Source organism: Microtus pennsylvanicus, chromosome 4 (assembly GCF_037038515.1).
Source record: "Microtus pennsylvanicus isolate mMicPen1 chromosome 4, mMicPen1.hap1, whole genome shotgun sequence".
In the NCBI taxonomy this organism is placed as follows: Eukaryota; Metazoa; Chordata; class Mammalia; order Rodentia; family Cricetidae; genus Microtus; species Microtus pennsylvanicus.
Genome location: NC_134582.1, coordinates 141,507,542 through 141,531,159, shown reverse-complemented (window position 1 = coordinate 141,531,159; position 23,618 = coordinate 141,507,542). Strand labels below are relative to the sequence as shown.

The following is a 23,618-nucleotide window of genomic DNA, read 5'->3' as shown; positions in this document are numbered from 1 at the left end:
CAGTTCTCCCAACTAGAGGCCCCCACTCACTCACCACATCCTCCCTGAGAAATGCTAGCCCCAGCCTGAACAAAAAAGCTGCTCGTCACAAGCCCAGGACACAAGAGCAGACTTGAGCCAGCTCGCCTGCTCCAGGCTTCCTGAAGCTCACAGAGGTGTGTACTGATTGGGAGCTTTGGGTTGAGAAGTAGGCTCACGATTGCAAAGACCTCTTGAGGCTTGAGGACCCTGATTTGTGACCCTGAGGCTCCCTTGCATATTGCCAGTAGATACTGGGCCTGGGCCTTAGCTGCAATGGGGGTGCTGGACAGCTAGGAGAGCCACTATAGAGTTAACAAGTAGCAAAAATAATAGTGGGTGCACACACTCTCTCACACACACGTACCCCTCACCACAAACATTCAGAATACACAGACAAGATGTGCAGCACACACAGCTTCCAGGTGTGCAGGACAAGTTCCTGGGACACACAATCTTTACACACAGTAGACAAGCACAGTCTTCACTCTAAACCCTACACCCTGCGCTTCTGAGGGACATTACCAAGCATTTTCAAGAACTAACCAGCAGGGGACAGCATTGCAAAGGCTTTAAAGACCGTCTTAATACCCACAGGTAATAGGCAGGAAGGGTTAGCTACATTCATGATGACATTCATGGCCTACTGCATGCTAGGCACTGTGTCTGACAGCTTCTAGTGATAAAGAAAGCAGAAATAGTCTTGTTTTCCATGATTAAATTTCTGTCTTGGTAGAGCGGTACAAGCCTGTAATGCCAGCACTCTGGAGGTCAAGACCAGACAATTTAAAGTTCTAGGTCAACCAGGGCCATAGTAAGACCCTGTCTCAGAAGGCCAATACTTGGACTAGTAAGATGACTTCGTGATGATAAAGATGACTAAGGTGCTTTTCACCAAGCTTCACAACCTGAGTTTGATTTCTGGCATCCACAAGGTAGAACCTATGGCCTCAAGTTGTCCCATGACCTTGCTGTGGCTCACACATGCAATGCATACAAATTAAATATGGAATAAATAAAAATGTTAAGATTCAAAACTAAAATTATCCAATCAAGAGGAAAGAAGACTTCATCCAGAGTTCTGTGTAGCCACGTCCTACTTGGGGTCTTCTCTCTAGCCGTACCACTGTCCTGGGCTGTATGGCTCTAGCCCTTTTCTGTCACATGATGTCCCTCCCGAGCAATATAGTACATTAGAACCAGCGTGTGCTGCAAAGAGAGTCACACAAGCGGCTAAGCCCTCTAGCAATGCCATTCAGAGAAATCGATTCAATGACAGACATTAGGTGCAGTGTAAACGTGGGAGCCAGTTTACATCCCTTCTTCCTGCGAAGTGGCCCCAGGACTGTCTGCACAGTCAGCACAGTTCCAGCGGGGATGGCCACACTGCAGAGTCCGGGGAGGACAGCCATTACCACTTTGTGTGCTTCAGAACTGGAATCCCAACCTCAAATTCCAGTCTGTTAGCATCATCTTGAGGAGCTGTTTAAAAGTGACCTAAGCAAGGACTGGAGAGAAGGCTGAGTAGACAACGTGCCTGCTGCTGCCCTTGTGGCAAGTGTGAGGACGTGAGTTCAAATCCCCAGAACCCATTGAGAAGTTGAGCAGGATAGTGTGTATCAGTAATCCTAGAACTCTTGTGGTGAGATGGGGGACAGAGACAGGAGGATCTCTGGGAGCTTGAAGACTGGATATCCTGGTGTATGCAACAGAGACCCTGTGTCAAACAAGGTGGAAGATGAAAACTGACCCCTAAGGTGTCCTCTGACACCTATCTACATGTGCATCGTGGCATGTGCATGTATACATGCGTGCGTGCTCACGCGCATGCACACACACACGCAGAGCAGTCTGAAGTTAGAATCTTCTGCACGGAGTCTCTTTTATTACTAAACATGGGCAGTGAGATGGGACAGTCGTGACAGTCTGACCCCAGCTCATCGGTCCCTGTTGTCCTCTGTGCCCAGGACATTTGCATCCCTTAGGAGGTTCTTGTCATTTTGTTCCCCGCCTCCACTGCTGTCCCTCCAGGGCAGCGCTTTCAGTGTGAACACTGGGAGATGAACTCCTGTAGTCCTCCTGTATGAGCAGAACAGAGCCAGCCTCACTGTTCCCTGCACTCGCAGAGCAAACTCCTGGGTCAGGGCACACACTAGAGTGGTTTGGTTTGTGAGACAGCACTCCTGAATGGCGCCAAGAGCAGTACCACAAGTTTAGACAAGGTTAGCCCCCATGACCTTACTCCCAGCCTCCTGAAGTCACCTCTTAAGGTTCTACAGTACATTCCAACAGCACCGGCTGGGGACCAGGCTTTTGCCACGTGGTTCTTCAGGGGCAACGCAGGCAAACAACAGCAAACCTCTTGTCCTGGTTAGCAGGATGACTACTGGCTAGCACTGTGCATTTGCCGGGGGCACACTGTGCTAAGCCCCTCCCATGCAGCCTGTCAATCCCCAGATCACAAGGTGCCACTTGCTGCAGACTCTGTCTGGCTATAAGGCACACTTCCCAGGCCGGAGTCCAAGAACAGACCCCTAAGAGCCTCTTTTTTGTGCGAGACTGTTGTGGCCAACTGCCTCACAGGACTGGGATCTCCAGCCAGGCCACAAGTGCCTCTCGCCCGAGCTCCTTCCTGGCACAAGCATACACTGCCCTCTAGTGTTTCGGTGACGCAGGCCACCTCCCCTATGTTGAGTGCTCAAGGTGTCTGTCCTCCTCCTCTCCTCAAGGGCTGCAGGGACCTAGGACCATCTAACTCTGAAGAACTCTCTGTTTCTCAGAGGCCTCTCCTACATGGCAAGGGCCCCTCGTGAATAATTTGGCTTCCATGTGCTGCCCAGGACTGCCATGCCCCTTCAGCAATTCTGCTTTTCAGATGGCACGTTTCCTCTGGGGACGGTTTTGGGCATCATTCCTCTGTATTTATCATATTAAATAATTATTAAATTATTAGAGAAGAGGGAACTGCAGTAGAGGAAATGCCTCCACCAGATTGCCCTAAGGACAAACCTGTGGGCCATTTTCTTACATAATGTTTGATGAGGGAGGGCCTAGGTCACTGAGGGCAGTGCCACCCCAGGGCAGGTTATCCTAGGGTGTGTAAGGAAGCAGGACGAGCAAGCCATAAACAGCATTCCACCGTGACTTTTCTCAATGGACTATAAACTAAGAAATGTGAGCCAAATAACCCATTGCTCCTGTGTAGGGTGGTGGCGGCACATGCCTTTAATCCCAATACTGGGGTTACAGAGGCAGGCAGACCTCTGTGCGTTCAAGGCCAGCTGGTCTACAGAGCTAGATCCAGGACAGCCGGACAGTCAGGTCAGTTGTTACACAGAATAACTCTGTCTTAAAAAAACCAAACCAAAACAAAACAAAACAACAAACCAAACAAACAAACAAACCAAAAAAAAAAAAAACCCTTTCCTCCGCAAGTTGCTTTCTGGCCATGATTTATCACAGCAACAGAAACCTTCAAGATAGCAGGTACCATAGTGGTCATCTGTCTTGGTAATCCAGAGGGCTAAGGGTCCATCACCATCCTGGCAGGGACACAGGGCAGCAAGTAGCAGGCATGGCTACAAGTATAACTCAAATGACAAGCAGGAAGCCAGGAGAACAAACTCAAATGGCACAAATCTTTAAGTTCTCAAAACCTGCCCCCAGCACCATAGTTCCTCCAGCAACACCACACCTCCTAAGTCTTCCCCAAACAGGGCCACCAACCAAGGGACATGCACTTAAATGATAGAGATTGGGTATTTATCATTTCAACCACACACTCTCTATACATCGACATGTGGCTGCATTTTCAACTTACATTTCACAAACTCCAATGCATGTCCTGGTCTCCATCTTTATAGTAACCAAATAGTTTATAATGCTGGGTATAATGCACTCATGTTATGGCGGAACTCAAGAGGCTGAGGCAGGATGGCCTTGAGTTTGAGGCCAGCCTTGGCTATATAACAAGACTTTGTCACAAAGCATGTATGTGTATGTGTTCAGAAGCAACCCATTGGATAGCATCTCTCTCTCAAGCCAATGGTAACGGAAGAATCACAGATCATGAGCAAGGTGGTCAAGGTGTATTCGTGAGCCCCACTTGGCCATGCAGATGTATGTGCTCGGGTGACACTCCTTCAGTGTGTGGTGCGTGACCCTTTCACTAAGCAACAGCTCTGTCTGTCATTTGAACTGTTGCTTCAGAGGTAAGTGAAGCCACTGAGGTGTGCTTTGGAAGTACGTAACTCAGTCATTGTAAAAAGGAAATGAAGCATTCTACAGAGGTTAGCTTTTTCTCACAGTATGTCCCTGCGTGCATGGGATGGGTGCAATTACAGCTGTCAAGCTGTCCTCAGGGAGACACACCTCTGCAGGGAAGAGCCACTCTAAAATTCTGGCGGGCGTGAACTCTGCAGCCCTGTGTTCATCCACCTAAGTTCACGCATAAAAGGCCTCTCCCAAAGACAGAGGTCAGAGGTCACACCTCACCAGTCCCTCGCTGTTCTTCCCTAGTTCAAGAGAGAAAGGGTGGATCATCGGCATGCGTGTTCTTCAGGGCAACTCAGGTGGCGGCTCAGTGATGGGTGCTTGCCCAGTGTAGGGCTTGGGATCCCAGAGAAAGAGATAGGAAGTGCCAGGGAGGAGGAAAGCCCATGTGAGGCCCTGCAGTGACTAGGTTCTATACTTATTCTCTCAACAGCAGCGACGAGTTTTCCTTTGGTTTTCTAACTTTCTCAGATTCGAGGTCCAACATCATAAATACAGTTTCCACTTTGCTAAACACAGCAGTTTAAAAACAGCGAATCTTCCGATTAAGTCGCCATCACACTTAGGCCGCTCATCATTTAACAGCACAGGTGGCATCTAGTATCCACATTGCTCTGGGAGTGGGGTGGGGCTGTGGTTTGGAGGCCACCGTCCTGCAGTGGCATCCAACATGTGACTTGTTATGTGAAGGTCTGTCCGGGGCTGGTGTGGGTCCCCACGGGACTGCGTGGGAGTCTTTGGGCAGCTGCCTTCCCTTAGCTTGACGTTCTGCCGTGAGCAGGGTGGAAGTGTTTTGTTTTTTTTTGTTTTGTTTTGTTTTTTAAATCATGCTTTGCCTTTAGAGTTCACACGCCATTGTTTTGTGACTCGCTCGTCACTTGCGAAGTTTGGCTTTGTTCACTGTTCCCAGTAACCAGGTCAGGGACCAGCCTAGGTGTCCATTAGTGGCTGCACGGATAAAATGAGGTATATCTCCACAATGGAGTATTGTTCAGCCGTAAAGAAGAATAAGGCCCTGTTGTTTAAATCAAGCTGTATGGGATTTCATCATAAGTGAAATAAATATGAATAAAATGAATAAAGATGAATAAGTATTACAGGCTGTATTTCGTATGAATAAAAGAAGACAGGAGGTCAGACACTGTGGTACACATCTCTAATCCCAACAGTCTGGAGGCAGAGGTAGACAGATCTCTGTGAGTTTGAAGCCAACCTGGTCTAACTAGTACATTCCATTCTAGCCAAGACTAAACAGTAAGACCTGCCTCAAAAAAAATAACAAATAAACAAAAAGACTTGAGGCAGAAGAGGGGCGACTGGAGAAGTATAGAGAAAAACCAGGAAGGGCAAGGAAGATAGGTGAATGATGGGGGTTGGTGGTGCCCACCTGCAACCCCAGCTCGGGAGGCTGGGGAGGGAACACAGAGGCAGGGCCAGCATGGCCTAGAGAGTGAGATTTTTTTTGTATTGACCCTCTCACCTCCTAAAACCTTAATGATTTTCTGTTATCAAGGATTTATATAGACTTTAGTGGCTTAAGGGAACTCATGTAAACTAGATTTACAAAACTAGGTTTTGTCTCTAAGTCAGTTAAAAAGCCTCACCCCACACTGGAAGAACCCTGAGCCACTATTGCAGGAGCAAGGACTCATGCAAACTCCTGCGGACTCAGCAGTGTTTGAGGGGAAGAGGTCTGCGCCTCCAGGGAGTGGATGGGAATAGGGGCTGTGTTGTAGGATATTTGCACACCATGTAGGCATATTGTTGTGACTGGTGTAATAAAAAGCTGAATGGCCAATAGGTAGGCAGGGCTTCCAGGCAGAGAGAGTATCTTTGGAGGAAGAAAGGCGGAGTTGCCAGCCAGACACAGAGGAAGCAGGACGGGCAGTGCACGCCACATGAAAGAATGTAGATTAGGAGATATGGGTTAAGTTGTAAGAACTAGTTAGGAAAAAGCTTAAGGTAAGGCTGACCTTTCACAATTAATAATAAGTAAGCATGTCATTATTTGTGAGCTGACGGTCTGAAGAAAAATCAGTCTACAGGGCTGTGTGCGCTCTGCTGGTTTTCTCCACCCCTAGATTCGTTCTCTGGCCAATACACCCAGTCCACATGTGTCCCGGGATCTGTAAATGTGTCATACAGTCCCTGTAGACTGCCCCTTTCACCCATGGCTGGTCCTTGGTGCCAGTGAAACACTCCTGAAAGTGCCCTTGTCTCTGAGCATGCTCAGTTTTTGATGAGATGGATCTTCAGTGTGCTTGGGTGGAAAAATCCTGTCTCAACAACTTTTCCCAAAATCTGGCACACACATGCTTGATGTGGGATGTCCTTCTGTATATGTGTTGCTTTTACTGATTGATGAGTAAAGCTCTTTCTGTCAATGGCTTAGCAGAGTAAAGGCAGGCAGGAAATCTGAACAGGGAGAGAGAGAATAGGCAGATTCGAGGCTACACCATGTAGCCACCAAAGAAGGAAGATGTCAGAACATTACCAGTAAGCCACAGCCTCGTGGTGATACATAGATGAATAGAAATGGGTTAATTTAAGATGTAAGAGCTAGCTAGAAATATGCCTAATTCATTGGTCAAACAGTGTTGTAATTAATACAGTGTCTCTGTGAGTATTCAAGTCTGGGCAGCTCAGTCTCCAGTCACACATGCTCCTCTGCCTGACCAGGTCCGTCTGGCCCAGGGAAAGAATGCCAAACCTCCTGGATGCCAGGCAATACCTATGGCCACTGCCTCTAATGGCGTTCACTTCCATAGGTAAGTCTCTGGACCTCCTTGGAGCTAGTTTGACCATTTGACTTCTTAGAAATGGAGTATGTGTTTATAAATGTACGACCTCCTGGAAAATTCTTCCAAGGGAATGAATTTGTCTGGGGGAAAATTTTTCTCGATAGCTATGTAGCAAGTGCTGGTGAAAGCTGGCACTCCAACACCCGTCTTGGTCCATGGGGTTCCTTTAGGATGGAAGCAACTACATGAAGATTCTGGGACAGAATCTCCATTTTACAAAGAGGCCAGGCCTGGACTGCCTACTTCTATGTTCATTCAAATGGTGATAAAAAAAATAAGCTCCCAACTTGCTTAAACAAGTTGAATGCTGTACTGGAATGGATAACTGCACCATGGTCACAAACATGCAGTATTGTAAGAACTCTACCTTCGTAGTTTCTAATTAAATAGGGTTCTCTTATCTTGTCAGGAAATAGGAGGCTAAGATGAGCAGCATGCACATGGCTGAAGAAACGGCTTGGATCCTGGATGGCTGCAAATGATGTGCCCAAGCAGTCACTCACCCTCCCTCAGCCCGCTTGGTGCCCATTAGACTAGTCAACACAAACAAGATGTGGCACAGATAATGCTTGTTTCTGTCTTCATGTTGTGTGTTTGGAGTGCCCCAAACAAATGCTAAGTAAAGAAAGGCACAGTATCTCTCCACAAATATAAGCTCAGAGTATTCCAGCAGGGCTGAGCTGGGCAGAAACAGTAGCAGTCAAGGCTGCAGGAAGCACAGGACAGAGTCAGTGAAGAAAAGAAATAGCAAATGGAGGGTCTGGACTCTGTTTAAACTCAAACTATAGTTGGGCTCTCCAGCTGAAACCAAAGCAGTGGCCACCGGACCCATGGACCAACACTGGTCCCCACGGAATGCTGTCTCCCGATCCCTGCATTATTGTAAATCCAATAATTTACAGCCTGCAGACGACTGACTGAATACCCAGAAAAAAGGTCACATGTGGGTTCTAAGCAAACCTGACAGGAGCAACTCGGCTGCTGAGAGCATGTGAAGACCTCAAACTCCACACTGCAGGACAGGCCATCTGCAGGGACCACTGACTGCTGTGCTGAGGGCTGCAGTCAGGCTCATAAACACCCCATGTCCTGCCCCCAAATTCAGTACCACCAGCCCTGAGTGGATGCAGAGTTACAATGAGGCAAGAGAAGTGGGAAGAGGACCACCCTGGGAGGTAACAATAGCAGGGCTCCAGTCCTCACGTCCGGATTCAGACCCACATAGCCACAACTTCCAACTATCTTACTTTCTTCCCTGCAGGCAGGGCAAAGATATCTATGAATTCCAGGCTTGCCAAAAACTAGTCACCGAATCCCAAGCTGGAAAAAAGATCATAGAAAGTTCAAACCCCTTTTCCCATTCCAGGGTGGGTGACCAATTAAAGGCTGGTTAAGAGCAGAGTCAGTTCTAGGGTGGGACCACCAGGCCTAGGAATTGTGTTTAATTTTACAGTGTTGCTTTGGTGAGGAGACTTTTCATTTGTACCTTAATCTGTGAATTAAATTATCAACCAAGTGGGAGAAAGTTCTTACTTTGAAACTGACATCTTAATGTGAACTGAAATTTTGGATGGCCTCCAAGGTCCCAAACAAGCAAGCCTGAGCCACACACACATGCCATCTTGGCAGAGAGGAGACCAGCCTATAAAAGTCAACGGAGGAGACAGAATTTCCAGCTGGAAGGAAGGATGCATTTCTGTTTAAAGTTGTGTGTGTGTGTGTGTGTGTGTGTGTGTGTGTGTGTGTGCAAGAAGTTTTCTGTGGATTCACTGATGTATGTGTTGTGTGCATCTGTCTCATAGCACACACGTGGGAAGCAGAAGTCAGCCCTCTCCTTTCACCATCTTGGTCATCAGGCTTATGGCCAAGCACCTTTACCCACAGAGCCATTTCACTGGCCAGTTTTTAAAAAGCCAAGAATAGCAGCTTGGTTTACTATTCTAATTAGCAGCAACAGCAAGCCAAGAGCATGATGGGACATGGAGTTCCTCTGAGCTTACAAAACAGTCATGATGGACAAGCAGAGCCCCTGGAAAACAAGGATCCTGTAGCAGAAGCCTGCAAAGTTGTTGACAGAGATCAAAGAAATACACAGAGGTCTAAATTAATCATAGACTGGTTGGCCTATTAGCTCAGGCTTCTTATTAATGAATTCTTACATCCTACATTAACCTATAATTCTTGTCTATGTCAGCTACATGGCTTGGGATCTTTTATCAGTGAGGCATTCTTATCTTGCTTTCTCTGTGTCTGGCTTCCTCTCTGATGACTGCCAACTCTTTCCTCTTCCCAGAATTCTCCTGTTCTGGTTGCCCCACCTCTCCCTCCTGTCTGGTCATCCTGCCTCTACTTCCTGCCTGGCTACTGGCCAATCAGCATTTTATTAAAGCAATATACCTGATAAACCTGTACAGGGTACAAGATTATTGTCCCATAACACTTCCCCCACTTTTTTTTTTCAAAACAGTAACTTTGAATTAAATTTCCTTTGTTTAGCTTTCTTCCTGACCATTATCCATAACAACTTGTAACCAACATTCTAAACAAAGAAAAACATCCATAATCCATTTTTTGGAGAATGTGGGCATAGTTTTCTAGGCTACTTCCTGCTGATTGGGGGCACTGATAATCTTATGGGGACCTAAAGAAAATTGAGAATTATGATCAACCCTGACCGGAGTATTCTGTGAAGCTTGATCAACTCAGTCAGCAGTCTTGAAACTGTTCTGGATATAGAACTCAGACATCTAGGCCATCTGCTACTATTGGAGATTTCTCAGGGGGTCATCCTTGATCAAACCTGATTTTCCTTAACCCAGAATGAATCCACAGCCTCTCATTTCCTGTGGAAATAAAGTAAAAACCTCTTCTTCAAAGTAACATATTTTTTGAGTTAAATTTTGAAGGCAAGGCATTTTCAAAATACATATGTTGGATTAATCCAGTAGCATTTATAGTCAAATGTTTTTAGCAGCTGTTGCTCCTTTCTAAGAAGTCATATAATTCAAAGACAACACAGTAATATACAGTATCCAGACTCTCTGTGTATTTTCCATCTTTGCATGGATTTATTTTAAACTCATTTTTTTCTTTTTAATTTTTATTTTTTTGAGACAGTGTTTCTCTGTGTATCTTTGGCTGTCCTGGAACTCACTCTGTAGACCAGACTGTCTTTGAACTCACAAAGATCTGCCTGCCTCTGCCTTCCAAGTGCTGGGATTAAAGGTGTGCGCCACCACATTCAACTTCTCTCTACCGTTTTTAAAGGACTCTATCCTTTTTCTTTTCTCTTCCAAGCCTACATATATTTTAAAACACACTTTAAACCATTTAGAGTTTTTTTTAAATCTGAATCTATTTTTACTGTATATCTTTATTTTCTGACCACATGAGTCTTTAATTTGCTAAGCAATATGGGTAGGATTAGAGCTGTGACTGTGATAGCTGGATCCACCCCATTCCTTAGCTTTCTGGGAGTCTAGCCTTAGGCGGAAGTACTGGCCAGAGCCTTGTTTATTACCACAACTCTATGGAGTTTCAAGGTCCCTGCCACCACCAAGAAGCATGCTGTCAGCTATTCATCAACACCATTGAAGTGTTTTGTGGCAGAGCCTCTTAAAAGAGAACCGCAAGGTTTTTGCAGCTAAAGCTGAGTCAGAAAGTCTCTCTTACACGAGAGCACTTGCCTCTAGCACACAGAGCTCACCTGAGAAAATGCTGCTACCAAGCTGTGTTTAATTCTGCTCTTCTGTGTCTGAATTACTTCCTGAGCTCTCAGATTTTATGTGAATGTAGTTGTACATGTTGGTGCCATTGTTGTAAGGAGGCTGCTTATTTATTCCCAGCTGCCCAGACTCCCAAAATAACCATTCAGAAACTGTATTAAATCACTTCTTGGCTCTAGCTTCTTATTGTCTCTTACATATTAATTTAAGCCATTTCTATTAATCTGTGTATCTCCACGTAGCTGTGGCTTACCAGTAAGGTTCGGGCATGTTTGTTCCCAGTAGCAGATAAATGGCATCTCCTGACTCCACCTTCTTTCTTTCAGCATTCAGCTTAGTTTTCCCCCAACTAGCTCTATTGTACCCTATCACAGGCCAAGGCAGATTCTTTATTCATTAACTGATAAAAGCAACACATATACAGAAGGACCTTCCACACCACAAAGTGCCCTAGCAGAACTTTCTCCACTATGTCAAGCTTGGCTGCATTCTCCATGCTTTGGGTACCCATTCATGCAAGGGTCATTTCTCTATGTCAGATGGCTCTATCCTTGCAAGAGAGGTAGATAAGGAAGCCAAGAACTGATAGTGATCCAGGAGTGAGTAGGAATTTTTACCCAGTCCTTGGAATGATCCATAAGTTACTCATCAGTGAGTCCCTGTGGAAGACGTCACACTCAGAACCTTAAACCCTAATGAGTCCTGGTGAAGAGCAAAGGTGCCTTGTCGTCACCTGTGCCTGCAGCACCATACCCTGAGCCACTGCACTTGGTATACAGGCAGCTTCTGTACCAGTCAGATCGTAGACACACACGGCTTTGTGAAAGTTATCCAGAGCACAGGTTAGCCATCCTGAGATGCTGTAGAGAGAAGCATGCTCTTTGGAGGCCTCCCTCCTGCCATTCCACCTGCTGCTTTGCTGTTTTGCTTTGCTCGGTGTGACCCTTTCTCACCTGCCTTGACCTCCCATTACTCAAGAGTCTCCTGGACTGCCCCATTTGGAGGTGACCACAGGGCAGTCTCCAGAACCCTTTCCACTTGCCTTAAGAGCTAAGGAAGCTGGGCAAAAGGGTGAGCATGCACGGTTCTTCTGGGTTCCAGGGCCTTACCACATTTTATGATTTTTGGCATGCTCAGTTTGCCTGACAGGCCTCAGGGGAAGCTGGAGTGGCAGCTGACCCAGATGGTAAGTTATTCATGGATGTTTACCATCTGGATAGAGGTCACAGGTTTCCCTGACTCTGACATGTGCTCTTCATTGCCTGGTTCTGCTTCTTGCCCTGAACTTGCCTTGGTCTCCCTCTTGTTTAGTGTCACCTGGGCTCTGCTGTGAGGTGTGGGTGCAGAGAGGAGGACAGGGTAGAGGCTGTAGCAGCAGGACAGCTCTGTCCTATGAGAAGGCTTGCAGCCTCCTGAGCCCCTCCCTCACCTCTATTACATTAATAATTCCAGTTGAGATAGATGCTCTCAAAGTCAAGGCCACCAACGGCAGTAGTTCAGGCTGCCTTTCACGATGCCGCTGAAGCCTGGATTGTTGTAGTGAGCAGGCAGTCACACCACAGGGACCTTTTCAAGGGGCTGCGGTCTGAATTTATAGACTTGACCTCACCATTCTTCTTTTAACAAAACATACAGGCTGGGAGCAGTCTTTCTATGGTGGTATTTGATCATTTCCCCCTTCTTCCAATTGAGGGTCACAGAGTGAACCAACCCACGGTCTGGGACAAGGACCCTCCACCATTCAGGCTCTTCAAGGGCTATTTGGGATGTGTCTCTTAGATCCTGTCCTCCCACACACAGACGTGCAGGAGGTACAGTCAAAAACAAAGCAGAAAGCAGATGACCCCCTGCTCTAACAGCTTTGGCAGTGCCTCACCCTGACTCCAGGTGCCCCCCACAGCCAATCCCACAGCCGGTGCACCCCAACACTAACAACTGCTCACAAGATGTCTACTCCCCTGGTAACTCTGGAGGAGGTGTTGGGCTGTCAGTGATGTATTTGTTACTTAGTCATTTCAAACGAACAGTGAACAGTTCACTTGGGCAGACACACTCTGGGCGCCACAGGCTGACGGCCAGCAATTCTTCCCCGGCTTTCTGCTCCGTCAGAACCCAGTAAGGGAGCCACACTACCAAAGGTGATGCACATTACCTTTATTAATAAAGGAAATAAATGTCTATAATTATGGAAATAATTCTGATGGTCCCATCCAGGGACTGGCTGCATCCCTAGAGGGTTTCCTGGGATTACAGAAACACAATTGAATATGGTAAAGGCTACTTCATCTTCAATCTTTCAGAAAGTTTTCCCCAAAGAGGCCAAAGACCACCATTTCCCCCTCCCTTCTGCAATTCCAGAAACAACACAGGCACAATCCCTGCTATAATTTTTAGATAAAATGGTCAAAATTATAACTTTTAATTTTATAAGCTCCAAATTATGTGTAAGAGAAAAACAATTGACAAACACAGAATACGAAAAACTTTCAACCAACGGTCATGGGCATGCGTGGAGTTTACATAGGGAATCATGGTCAGTATTGAACTCAAGACCTCAGCAAAACAATTTTTGACCAGATATTCATTACCTTGGATACGAAAAGTTAAAGGTCAAATTTTCAAGTTACTAAGTTCAATGTTACCACTTTCTTCCAAAAATAAAAAAAACATTTCATATGGGCTTAAATCTGGAAAATACTGAGGTTAAAGTATAAATATTTGCTATTTTGACTGATGGCTACAGGAAAGCATGACATATATGACTTCGAACAAGACAAAATGGAAGAGCATCCCATTCTAGACTGAGATACGTAAGGCACGACAGCTTTCCTTCAGGATCCTTCTATTTCTCCTAAACAGTCTTTAGATGGTATCGGGTCATTTGACGGGAAGTCAGTACAGCACCAGTGTGTACACGGACATGCCCTGGGGTCTGCATGTGTGGGCATTGCACATCACCAACCTGCTAGCCTGCTGCCCCAGGGAGACCTAGTCCCATATCGGCTTCAGGAGCAATGGTATGGACTTGGATTCTGCTCTGTGTGGTCCAGCCAGAACACGTGAAGTTCTTAGGAAATAAAATAATATTATGTAGATACAAGGCCATGAAAGTCTGTCTCGGGGCCAGAGGACAGACCAGCCATGGACTCACACTGGAAAAATCTGACGCGTCTGAAAACTGATTAACAAAATGTCTCAAAACTTAATATAAAGAGGGAAACAAAAAAGAGGAAAGGAGAGAGAGAGGGGGAGGGAGGGAGGGAGGAGGGAAGGAGGGAGGGAAGGGATAAAACCTTTGGAAAATGTTAGCTAGCAAGAATACGTTCCTCAGACAGAAGGGCGAAATGCATGAAGTATGCAGGCAGATGCGGGAGTGGAACCCTGGGCCTCCTGACCCTTCCATCATGGCATATGCATGGAGAATGCTGCCTAGGTACGGTTTCTAAGCACTTGTTAGAATATGCAAGATTAGTTCATCAGGATCATTCTAGACAAAAATATATCTTTCTGTAAAGGAGCAAGGTGGCGGGCAAGAGAAAAGTTTCTTTCTGGGGCAGATTCCCCACAGAAATACAAGATGAAACTATGGAGTTTTGGCAAGTCATGGCTGCAAAACGTCCAGGAAGTTGTTGGTCACCTGGAGAGGAGTGACTTGAAGTGTAAGCCCACAGCTCCATCTGCGAAAACATCTTTGTGAGTCTGACGAGCTTGAGATCAGTCCTCACTAACACTGTGAAACTGAGTCGCAAGGAACAGAGCTGAGGGTGGAGCAGGGATACGGCTTTAGAGCCACGGTGGGTCCTTTTGGGTCCCTCATATACACAGGTATAGACTCTTAAATAAAATAGCACTTCCTTAAAAATCTGCCACCTAAGAACTGTTTATACATCATAGAAAAATAGCAACTTTATAAAAAGAAATATAGTTACTTTGTTACCATGGTCTGTTTTAAACCAGCAATTATTTTTCATATAAAGAATATCTAAACATTCACACAGAAAGTAAAACCTAGGGAAGACTGAGTGCAAAGCAGAGCGCGGCATGTTTGCTTCAGTGCCAAGTGAATCACTTCTGGGTGAGTTACAGCCTGAGTGTGACCCTAGGAACACAAAGAAGCTGCTGGTAGCAGTTACTTAAAGTTACCCCACGCTGCTGAAGGTCGAGTAATAAAAATGGGTCATACACACTCACTCACATTCCCCTTAAACCGTATGTGTCCAAATACCACGCAGTTGCCCAGGACACTTCTAAACATGAGCATGGGCTGGGCAGATGCGGCAGGGAACGAGTGACATTATGGTCCAATCAAAATCACCCACCATATTTGATTTTTCACATAAAACTGGATTAACACCAAGCTATTTACCCACTTGGCCTAATCCACCAGGAAGGGGAACTGATGTGAAAACTCTTTTCTAAATATAGGAATTATGTATCCATGCTATAAAGCCATATGATGTCAGCACCCCAATGCTTTAGCTCCACAACAATTCTGCAGGGATGGCCGATTTTCCACTGATGGGGAAGGAGGAGTTGAGACACTGAAAACCCACAGCTTCCAGCTTAGCCTGGACGAGACACCAGAGTTCACAGAGAACACTCCGTTAGCCAAGGTGGTAGGGGCTACAGCAGCATCCGTCACACCCTCTCCACTCGGCTAGGATCATACGAATCTGAAAACAAGAACGAAGGAAGGTCAGAGGGACATTCACCTGCCATATTTTATGTTTAAATTCTCCAACTCTACATAAATTGGAGAACAAAACTCACAAGTATAGAAAACTGATTTGTAGACACTTCAGCAAACTTTGTTCACCAGGGAGTAAAAGACTATGGCTGAAACGTGTAGTTATTCAGTATACTGATGGCCCTCCCTGGTGCTCATAGTACAATATAAATATAAATATAAATAATACACTCACCGGCCCTTTACCATCAGCAACGTCCTAGCCTAAGGCTGAATCTTTCTGCTGTTTTCTTTGTGTGTGTTCCTATGTGTGCACCCAAGTGTGCACAGAGGCCAGAGGTTGATATTGGAGGTCTTCCTCAATTGCTTTCCACTTTGTGCCCACGTTATTTTTAAGGTAATGTCTCTCGCTGAACCTGGAGCTCACTGGCCTGATCTCAGCATTGAGAGTACAGGCATGCTGCTACGGCTGGCTCTTCTGTTATAGAGATGTGAACTCTGACCCTTGCATGCCTATCCCTCCTTGAGAGGAAATGAAAGCATCTTTATGGACAAATCCTTTTTTTCCAGGCTTGGGGAACCTGAAATGTCAAATGCATGGCCAGAAGGAAGAGATTTCCTATCTCTAGCTGCTCCAGCCAGCAGGCAGGACTGGGACGGTTGCTTGTCCGTCAGCACACCTTCTAGACCTTCCACAGCCTGCACTGGAAAGTCTCACGTTGAGCTCTGGTGACCTGGCTCTCCCTAATGGAGCAGGTACCGTGGGACAGTAAGCCCAGCTGCCATGGATTGGGAAACACGTGCTGCTGAGCAGAGCTCTGGAAGCCAGGCCCACCGTGTGCTTCCTGAGCTCAGAGTTCCTGCCTTAGCATTCTTAAATTTTTATATAAAAAAGGTGGCTAAATCTCTAAGAGTACAAGATAGCTATTAAAACAGAGATTCCTCAAAACATAAAGCAAAAGTAGAAGTCCTCTATGATTCAGCAATGCCACTACTGGGAAAGGAAATCAAAATGACCGCACATCCATGCTCTCTGTTCCGCTTCTACAGCACTGCTCATGCCAAGAACAACCCATGTGTCCGACAGCAGATGAACAAGTAAAGAAAATTTTTGTCTATACATAAATATACACACAGTGGAACATCATTCAGTCTCAAAAAGGGGGTAGGGACCTTGTCAGTTAAAATGACACATGATGAACCTTGGGGACATTATGCTAAGCTGAGAAAGCACAACACTGCATGCCACATGTAGAATTTTTTTAAGTGACAACTGTATTCCAGGAGCTGGGGTTGGGGAAGGGAGGAGGCACTGGAAGAGTATAAACTGCAACTGTAAGATGCACAGGTGCCTGAGGTCAGCACATCAGGGTGGATGCAGTGCACAGCGCACGGATTCTTGACTCCATCAAGAGGCGGCTGGATGGTGGATATGCTAATGAACTTGATCATCTGACTTAGCATACACTATATGGTCACTCACACACAATGTGCATCTTAAAGATGCTCTTAATGTCAATACCTCAACAGGGATAGAGAAAAAGTAACAGCAAGGCTTACCATAGCCTAGACGGTGATTTGTAAAAGCCTGCAGGATGGCACGATTTTATAGAAAACAATTAGGAAAGAAAGCTCCGAAATGCACCTGGAGAAAGATGCCATGTGAAGGGCCTCCTCCCACCGCCTGCAGCCTAAAGCCACACCACGTCCTGTCCCTGACTGGCACACACTTGCATGCCAGGTACTGTGCTGGAAGCACACTGCAGGTGCCACATGCTAGAGAGACAGGCTAGCACTCGGGGAAGACACTCGAGCCTGCTCATGTGACAGAGCGCCCCAAGGCCACCTGGCTAAAGGAAGTAGAGTTCCCACAACTTAACACCTCTTGACCCTGCCTTAGAAACACCACATGACCACACTAGAGGAGAGTTATTGCTCAGTACTATATGTGGGGTTCAAGGTATCTGATTCTGAGGATACAGTGGAGTTGCTAATGACGGAGAATGTGAAGCGCCTCACCCCTAACCAGGGAGAGGGAGGCCTGGGAGGGACCAAGCCTCAAATCACACAGGCACTGGGCACTAAACTGCTCCCTTCAGTTTCTGGTACACAATGTACCCGTATCCTAAGACGGACTCAATGGAGTCATGGAAAGAATTCTCTAGAACAATAAGTTCTTTAGCTCACAGACAGTCTAGGTCCAACAAAAACAGTGTGGGCCATGTAATGTTATTTTACAGTTTCTGATAACCACATTAAAACAAAAAGAAGCAGGTGAAATTATCTTTAATAACATACTTTATTTCACCAAATATACCTAAAATATATTATATTAATCATTCCAGAATATTATCATTCAACATGTAACATTTCAGTGTAAAAGTATTAAGGTATTCCAGGTTCTTCCGTATGGAGACTTTGACAGCTCCGTGTGTATTTTATATCTCTACAACTGTCTGGCACTTCAGTTTCAGGGGATCTGATGCCCTCTTCTGGCCTCTGTTGGCAGACAGATCTTCGTGAGTGGAGGCCAGTCTTTCTACAAAGACAGACCTCATCTCAAAACAACAACAAAAAGTAAAATAACAAGCTGACAAAGAGCCATCGGCAGGGCCACTGGCAGGAAACAAGCGCACAAACGTTCCGGATCCAGCATGTGGCCCTGCGCTGCGGCGGCCAGGCTGGAGCGCTCCATCCTCAGAAGCTGTTTACAAGGACAATTTCATGTGATGTGTTCTTAGCCAACTAAAACAATAATATAATCATTCAGAATACAGGACAAGATCTTGATTCTTAATTGAGAAAGCTTCTGGGTAAACTCATTATTTAAAAATGAGTTTGATTGATTTTTCATGTATTCATTATTCTTGTGCATGTCTGCAGACCCCTGACTCTATGAGCTGGGTTCTCTCCTGGCTTTTACCTGGGGCTCAGAGATGCATGTAGCCCTGACTGGCCTTCAAGCCTTCAAGTTCTTTCCATATCAGTGTCCTAGGTGCTGGGACGGCAAGCGTGTGCCACCACCCTAGCAAGAAGGATCTCTCTATGGAACCATTGCCAGCATTGAGCCTAGGATACCCAGGGAGCTTAGGACACCCAGGAACTAGTCATGCTACTCATGGTCACATGGCTGCACAAGCACCCACTCTCCAGCCCAACTCCTCACCTGCACACCACAAGTCCTGATCAGACAGCTTCTTCCTTAGCACTTCTGGATGCCCATTTTCTTCTTGCGGGATGACACCCTGAGAGACATGACTCTTGGTGGCCTTTAGGTGGTCGGGCTCCTCCGTGGAGTCCGCACTCCTGGAGCTCAGACACCTCATCCGAGACAAGGAGCTGATCTCCCTCATTCTCACCAAGCGATCTGTGTCTGCCCTCCTTGGGGGTGACCCCAGTTTCTCCTGCAAACTCTCGATAACTTTGGAAGGGCTTCGGAGCCTCTTTTCGGAGCCTACCGCGCCTGCAGTCTTCTCCATGAAGTGGAACAGAGTGGACTTGAGGGGTGCCTTTGCCTCCTCGTCCTTTTTCTCAGGCTCAGGACTGGTGGCATGGCTTCCCGGGAACCCGTCTACATCTGAGCACACAGAAGCCTGGGGGGCCCTTTCCCCTACAAAGAGGGGACTCTCAGTCCAGCCACACTTTCTCCTGCCATAGAAGGCGTCAGTGCTCACGGAGGAGCCCCCGGATGGTGCCAAGTTGGGAGATGAGTCCTCTCTGGACGACTCTGGGCTGCAGGCACTTGCACCGTGCTCAGGGAGCTGCCTCTGTCCTCCTCTCCCGGCACCTGGCAGGAGGGACTCCACAGCTACTTCAATGCCCAGGATCCTCTCCGCCCTCTCCTGCAGAGACTCACTTGGGAAGACTTCCACTGTACTCTCTATACTCAGAGGTTCTGGTTTGGAGACCCTCTGCTCTTGTCCCAGTGGGAGCCCCAAAGACCACAAGTCTGGGGTTGAGAGGCCTCGGTACTTGTCAGCGAGAGGCAGGAGGACCTCCGTGTCTCTTTCCTCACCAGTATTCACCTTTGGAGGGGTCTCTCTGTCCAGCTGCACGGACCCTAAAGCATCACTGACTTTGGTGAGTTCTTGACTTCCTCTCAGTTCTGCCAGATAGAAAAAGGGGGCTGTTTCTGTGTCACTGGGAGCCATCCTGCTTAGAGGACTCACGCTAATGTCCCGCTCATATACCCCATTCGGAACCTCCCGGCTTCGCTGCTCTGCAACCAGGTTTTCATCTGCCCACTGGACAAGCACGCCTCTGCTGTCTTCCTCCCGTGACTGGCCCAGGGACTGAGGATGGGCACTTGGGGAGCCAGGTTTTGGTTCCTCTCTCCAGCTCTCTGCCTGGAACCCTGCCTCGAGCGCTGGTGCTGCAGGCTGGGGCTCTGTTCTCTTTTCCTGGCTGGTTTCACAGCTCCGGGTCTTGGCTCTGGAGTCAGGACTATCCTGGGGCTGTTCGGCCTCGCTGCCCTCATTACTGCTCCCACCGCTAGCACCATGGCTTTCTTCCTCTTCCTGAAGCTCCTTGTTAAAGCTTTCTAACTGACTTATCAGATCCCAGGGCCTGCGGCTAACTGGTTTCAAGAGAAACTGACCGAAGAGCTGTGTGCTGTTACACTGGCCTGCTGTAGGCTCCCCCTTCACCACCTCTGGCTTGGGTGCAGGGCTGGCCCTAGGAGGCTGACCAGAGGCCCCTTTTGGCACAGATGCCTGGTTTGAGGCTGAGGAAGTCCTTGAGAAAGCACTGTTTCGAGATGGGCTGAGGGACATCTGGCCTCGGAGGTGAGGTCCACTGGGCTTTTGATTTTGGTCGCTAGATGCTGAGGCTGCATGCACACGTACTTCGGAAGCAGTGGGCTCTGGGCATGTTGGGGTCAGGGCTGCATTGCCGGGCTCTCCCGGTTTTATGGCAAGGGGGAGAAGTGAGCTCTTGGTGTCTTCAGGGAAACTGGTTTGGGTCTGCTGATCTCTGCACTGGTAGCCTGGCCATGAGCCAGGAGGCTGGAGCTGGCTGGGTTTGGTGAGGTGGAGGATTCTGAGGTCATCAGTTTGACTCAAGTCGTCTGGCTCCCCCATACCTTGCCTTGGGGATGTTCTTCTCCAAGCCATGTTTCCCATTAGGGCTTGCAGCTCCAGGTCAGTGGAAGACATACTCAGCAGACTCTGCTCTTCCAGGGCTGCACCCTGACACAGTCTATGTGTCTTATCGGCCCCCAGCTTCAAGTCATTGTTGTTCGTATCCGTGTCTGGCAGAAGTGACTCAGATTTAACTGGGACAGAAACCAAACAAAATATGGTTGCGTTGGTTTTCTTCTTTGAACTTTTCTTGGTCTGAATCCCAGTTTCAAACTTTCTAAGCTTAGTGTAGGTTTTGCAGGTACCCTCATTCTGTGGCTGTGGGGAGGAGGCATGACTTTCTGCCGGACTGTCTCTTACATCAGCCCCTAGTTCTCTCATGACACGCTCTTCTGCTTGGCTGGGGAAACCTCCATGTTCAGCATCCATGGGGACATGGCCATGCAGCCACCGCGGACTGGAGCGGGCAAAGGCTGAGCTCTGCTCACTGACTGACAGGGGTGCTGGCTCCTGGGCAGCAAGGCGAGAGCTGTAGGGTCTGTCGTCAAGCTTCGCCCCCTCGTAGAGTTCCGGCGGCTGAGCAAGCTTGATGTGTCGGATCCGCGGGTCATCAAATGGGATGTACTGAACAGAAGCCCCTTGGGTGGCAACATAGGGGTGTGGAGGACGACCTTGACGGGGAGAGCCAGGCGTGGCACTGTAGAGGTTCCTAGCTGCAAGGGAGCCAGAAGGAAGTGGACAACTGGCCTCAGCCTTCTCAGGCGGTCGCTGCTGTTGACTCTGGCTGCTGCTCAGATGCCTGGGCACAGGATCTTCAAGGTAGGGGTTGGGAATGTGCTGGGGGGGTGACTTGTATGAAGGTGGAGGCACATACACTGGAGGCTCCAAGCCAGTATCCAGCATACCCGGCTCAAGCCTGGAATCCTTACTTCTTGTTCGGTAGGAGCCACGTGGCTCCCTGTGCTGGGGGTCCTGAAATCCATCTTCTCCCTTGGGCTGTGGCTGAGAGCGGTGACACTGGGTCTTAAGGGGTTTCCCAAACTTAGGCCTAGGAAAAGGGCCTGAAGAACTAGACTTTTCAAGGTTCTTTGTGGGTTCCAAAGGTGCTGGGCAGCTGGGAGTGTATGGTGGCGCTTTGGGGATACCTGTTAAGTGCCCATCACGCAGTGGAACAGGAATTTCTGTGAAACTCAGGCTCTCAGGAGAAAGAACTCGAGGCAATGACTGGGATTTTTTTTTGCTCTGAGATATGGGCATGTGGTCTCCTTGAACGAACTGGTACAGATCCCGGAACATTTTCTCTCTCTCACCATCAGACACTTGCCTCCCTAACTTCCTTGGCTGCTGCCAGGTTTCTGGGCACACATTCTGCCACTTGGCAGGAGCTGGCATCCGTAGCTCTTCTTCCCAAACAGCCTTTCTCATCACATGCTCTGTCCTTCCTGCGACTTCCCATGGACTCTCTCTCACATGGATGGGTAGACTGTGCGCCTGAGCCATTCCTCTGATTTCTACGTCTTCTCGGTCCCTGGAACCCTCCTGCCTTCCTCTGCTCCTGTAGGTGTGGTCACTACCAATATGAGGCTGAGAGGACCATGCTAAAGAGGGTTGATTTAAAAACCTAAAAAACAGAGAGGCAGATGTTATGTGAGGCAAAACACACCCTTGTCGACTTCAATGATGGACACTGAAGGTCAGGCTTGGGTTACCCCCACCTTTGAAAAACTGGTCTCTGCAGTAGTTTGAATAAGGCCCCCATAGGCTTAGTCACCAAGGAGTGGGACTATGTGAAATGATTAGAAGGATTAGGAGGTGTGGCCTTGGTAGAGGAAGTGTGTCACTGGGGGTGGGCTTTGAGATTTCAAAAGCCCATGAGTAGCCCAGAGTCTCTCTCTGCCTGTGGATCATGATGTAGCTCTCAGCTACTGCTCCAGTGCTGACTTGCCAGCATGCTCCCTGCCATAATGATGATGGACTAAACCTCTGAAAATGTAAGCCAGCCCCCAATTAAAGGCTTTCCTTTCTAAGAGTCCTGGTGTCTCTTCACAACAGTAGGACAGTGATTAGGACAGTCCCCAGTCACAGGACTTTGCCAACTGTAAACAGGAAACCTGTGTGTTGTCACCAAGGGCCAAGTGGCAGGAGCAAGCTATCCACAGGAACACCAGGGATTCTGGCTGTACTAGAGAGGACACAAATCTCACAACTTCCGAACCCTTGGATTAAGGGAGCACCCCAGAGGAGCAGCCTAGATCACTTGCAGCGCAGGCCAGGCATAGCCCAGATCAACTGAGCAATCTGAGGAGTCTGCTCTTCAAAGCACTGCACCACAGCACGTGAGAGAACCATTGAGGGACACCTATGAGGCACTCCGCCAGGTTCCAGGGTACCTTTCCTGTCTAGCTCAGTGCTACTGGATAAGATACCATACTATACATGGGTTATGTATACTGTCCTCTCAGCCCCGTATTGGTAGCGACCACACCTACAGGAGCAGAGGAAGGCAGGAGGGTTCCAGGGACCGAGAAGACATGGAAATCAGACTGTTGTCTTGGGAACTTACTTTGCCAGGGATTGCACATTTGAATCCAGGGGATTTTAAAATCCTAGTGCCCAGGAGTATCTTAGTATATTATGGAATACTGTTTATCCAGAGAAATGAAAGGAGAAAGCCCAGGCAATTGGCCACTGTGTTCTGTTTTATTCATTTGAGTTTTTCTATTGCTGTTTTATTAATTTGTTGATGCAAGGTCTCAGGTAGCACAGGCTGGCCTTGAATGCCCAATCCTTATGCCTCTTCCTCCCAAGTGCTAGGATTACAGGTACACACCACCAAGTCCACTAGCACTTGATGTAAGTCTCAGTTCATTGAGAATAAAGTTTTACAAAAGGAATGAGTAGATCCTGGAACACGCTGTCAAATTCACCTTAGATAAACAACTCCAATTTATAGTCGCCCTGGTATGTAGAGGACAGACAGGCTTGCAGAACTGTCTTGGCTCTGCTTATAATCACTTTTTTCCTCATAAGATAAGTG

General features: G+C 47.5%; 1 protein-coding gene across 3 annotated transcripts in view; it reads right to left on the bottom strand.

Moving 5' to 3' along the window:
* Positions 1–13,203: 13,203 nt before the first annotated feature.
* Jcad (junctional cadherin 5 associated) overlaps positions 13,204–23,618 on the bottom strand; it is a 69,292-nt gene continuing 58,877 nt past the window's right edge. For all 3 annotated transcript variants that reach the window (XM_075970701.1, XM_075970699.1, XM_075970700.1), the window contains 2 exons: positions 18,670–22,202; positions 13,204–15,489 (listed from right to left, as the gene is read on the bottom strand). In XM_075970701.1, coding sequence (XP_075826816.1) covers positions 15,455–15,489; positions 18,670–22,202 — 3,568 coding nt within the window. In that variant the 3' untranslated portion in view covers positions 13,204–15,454. The remainder of the gene's footprint in view (positions 15,490–18,669; positions 22,203–23,618) is intronic.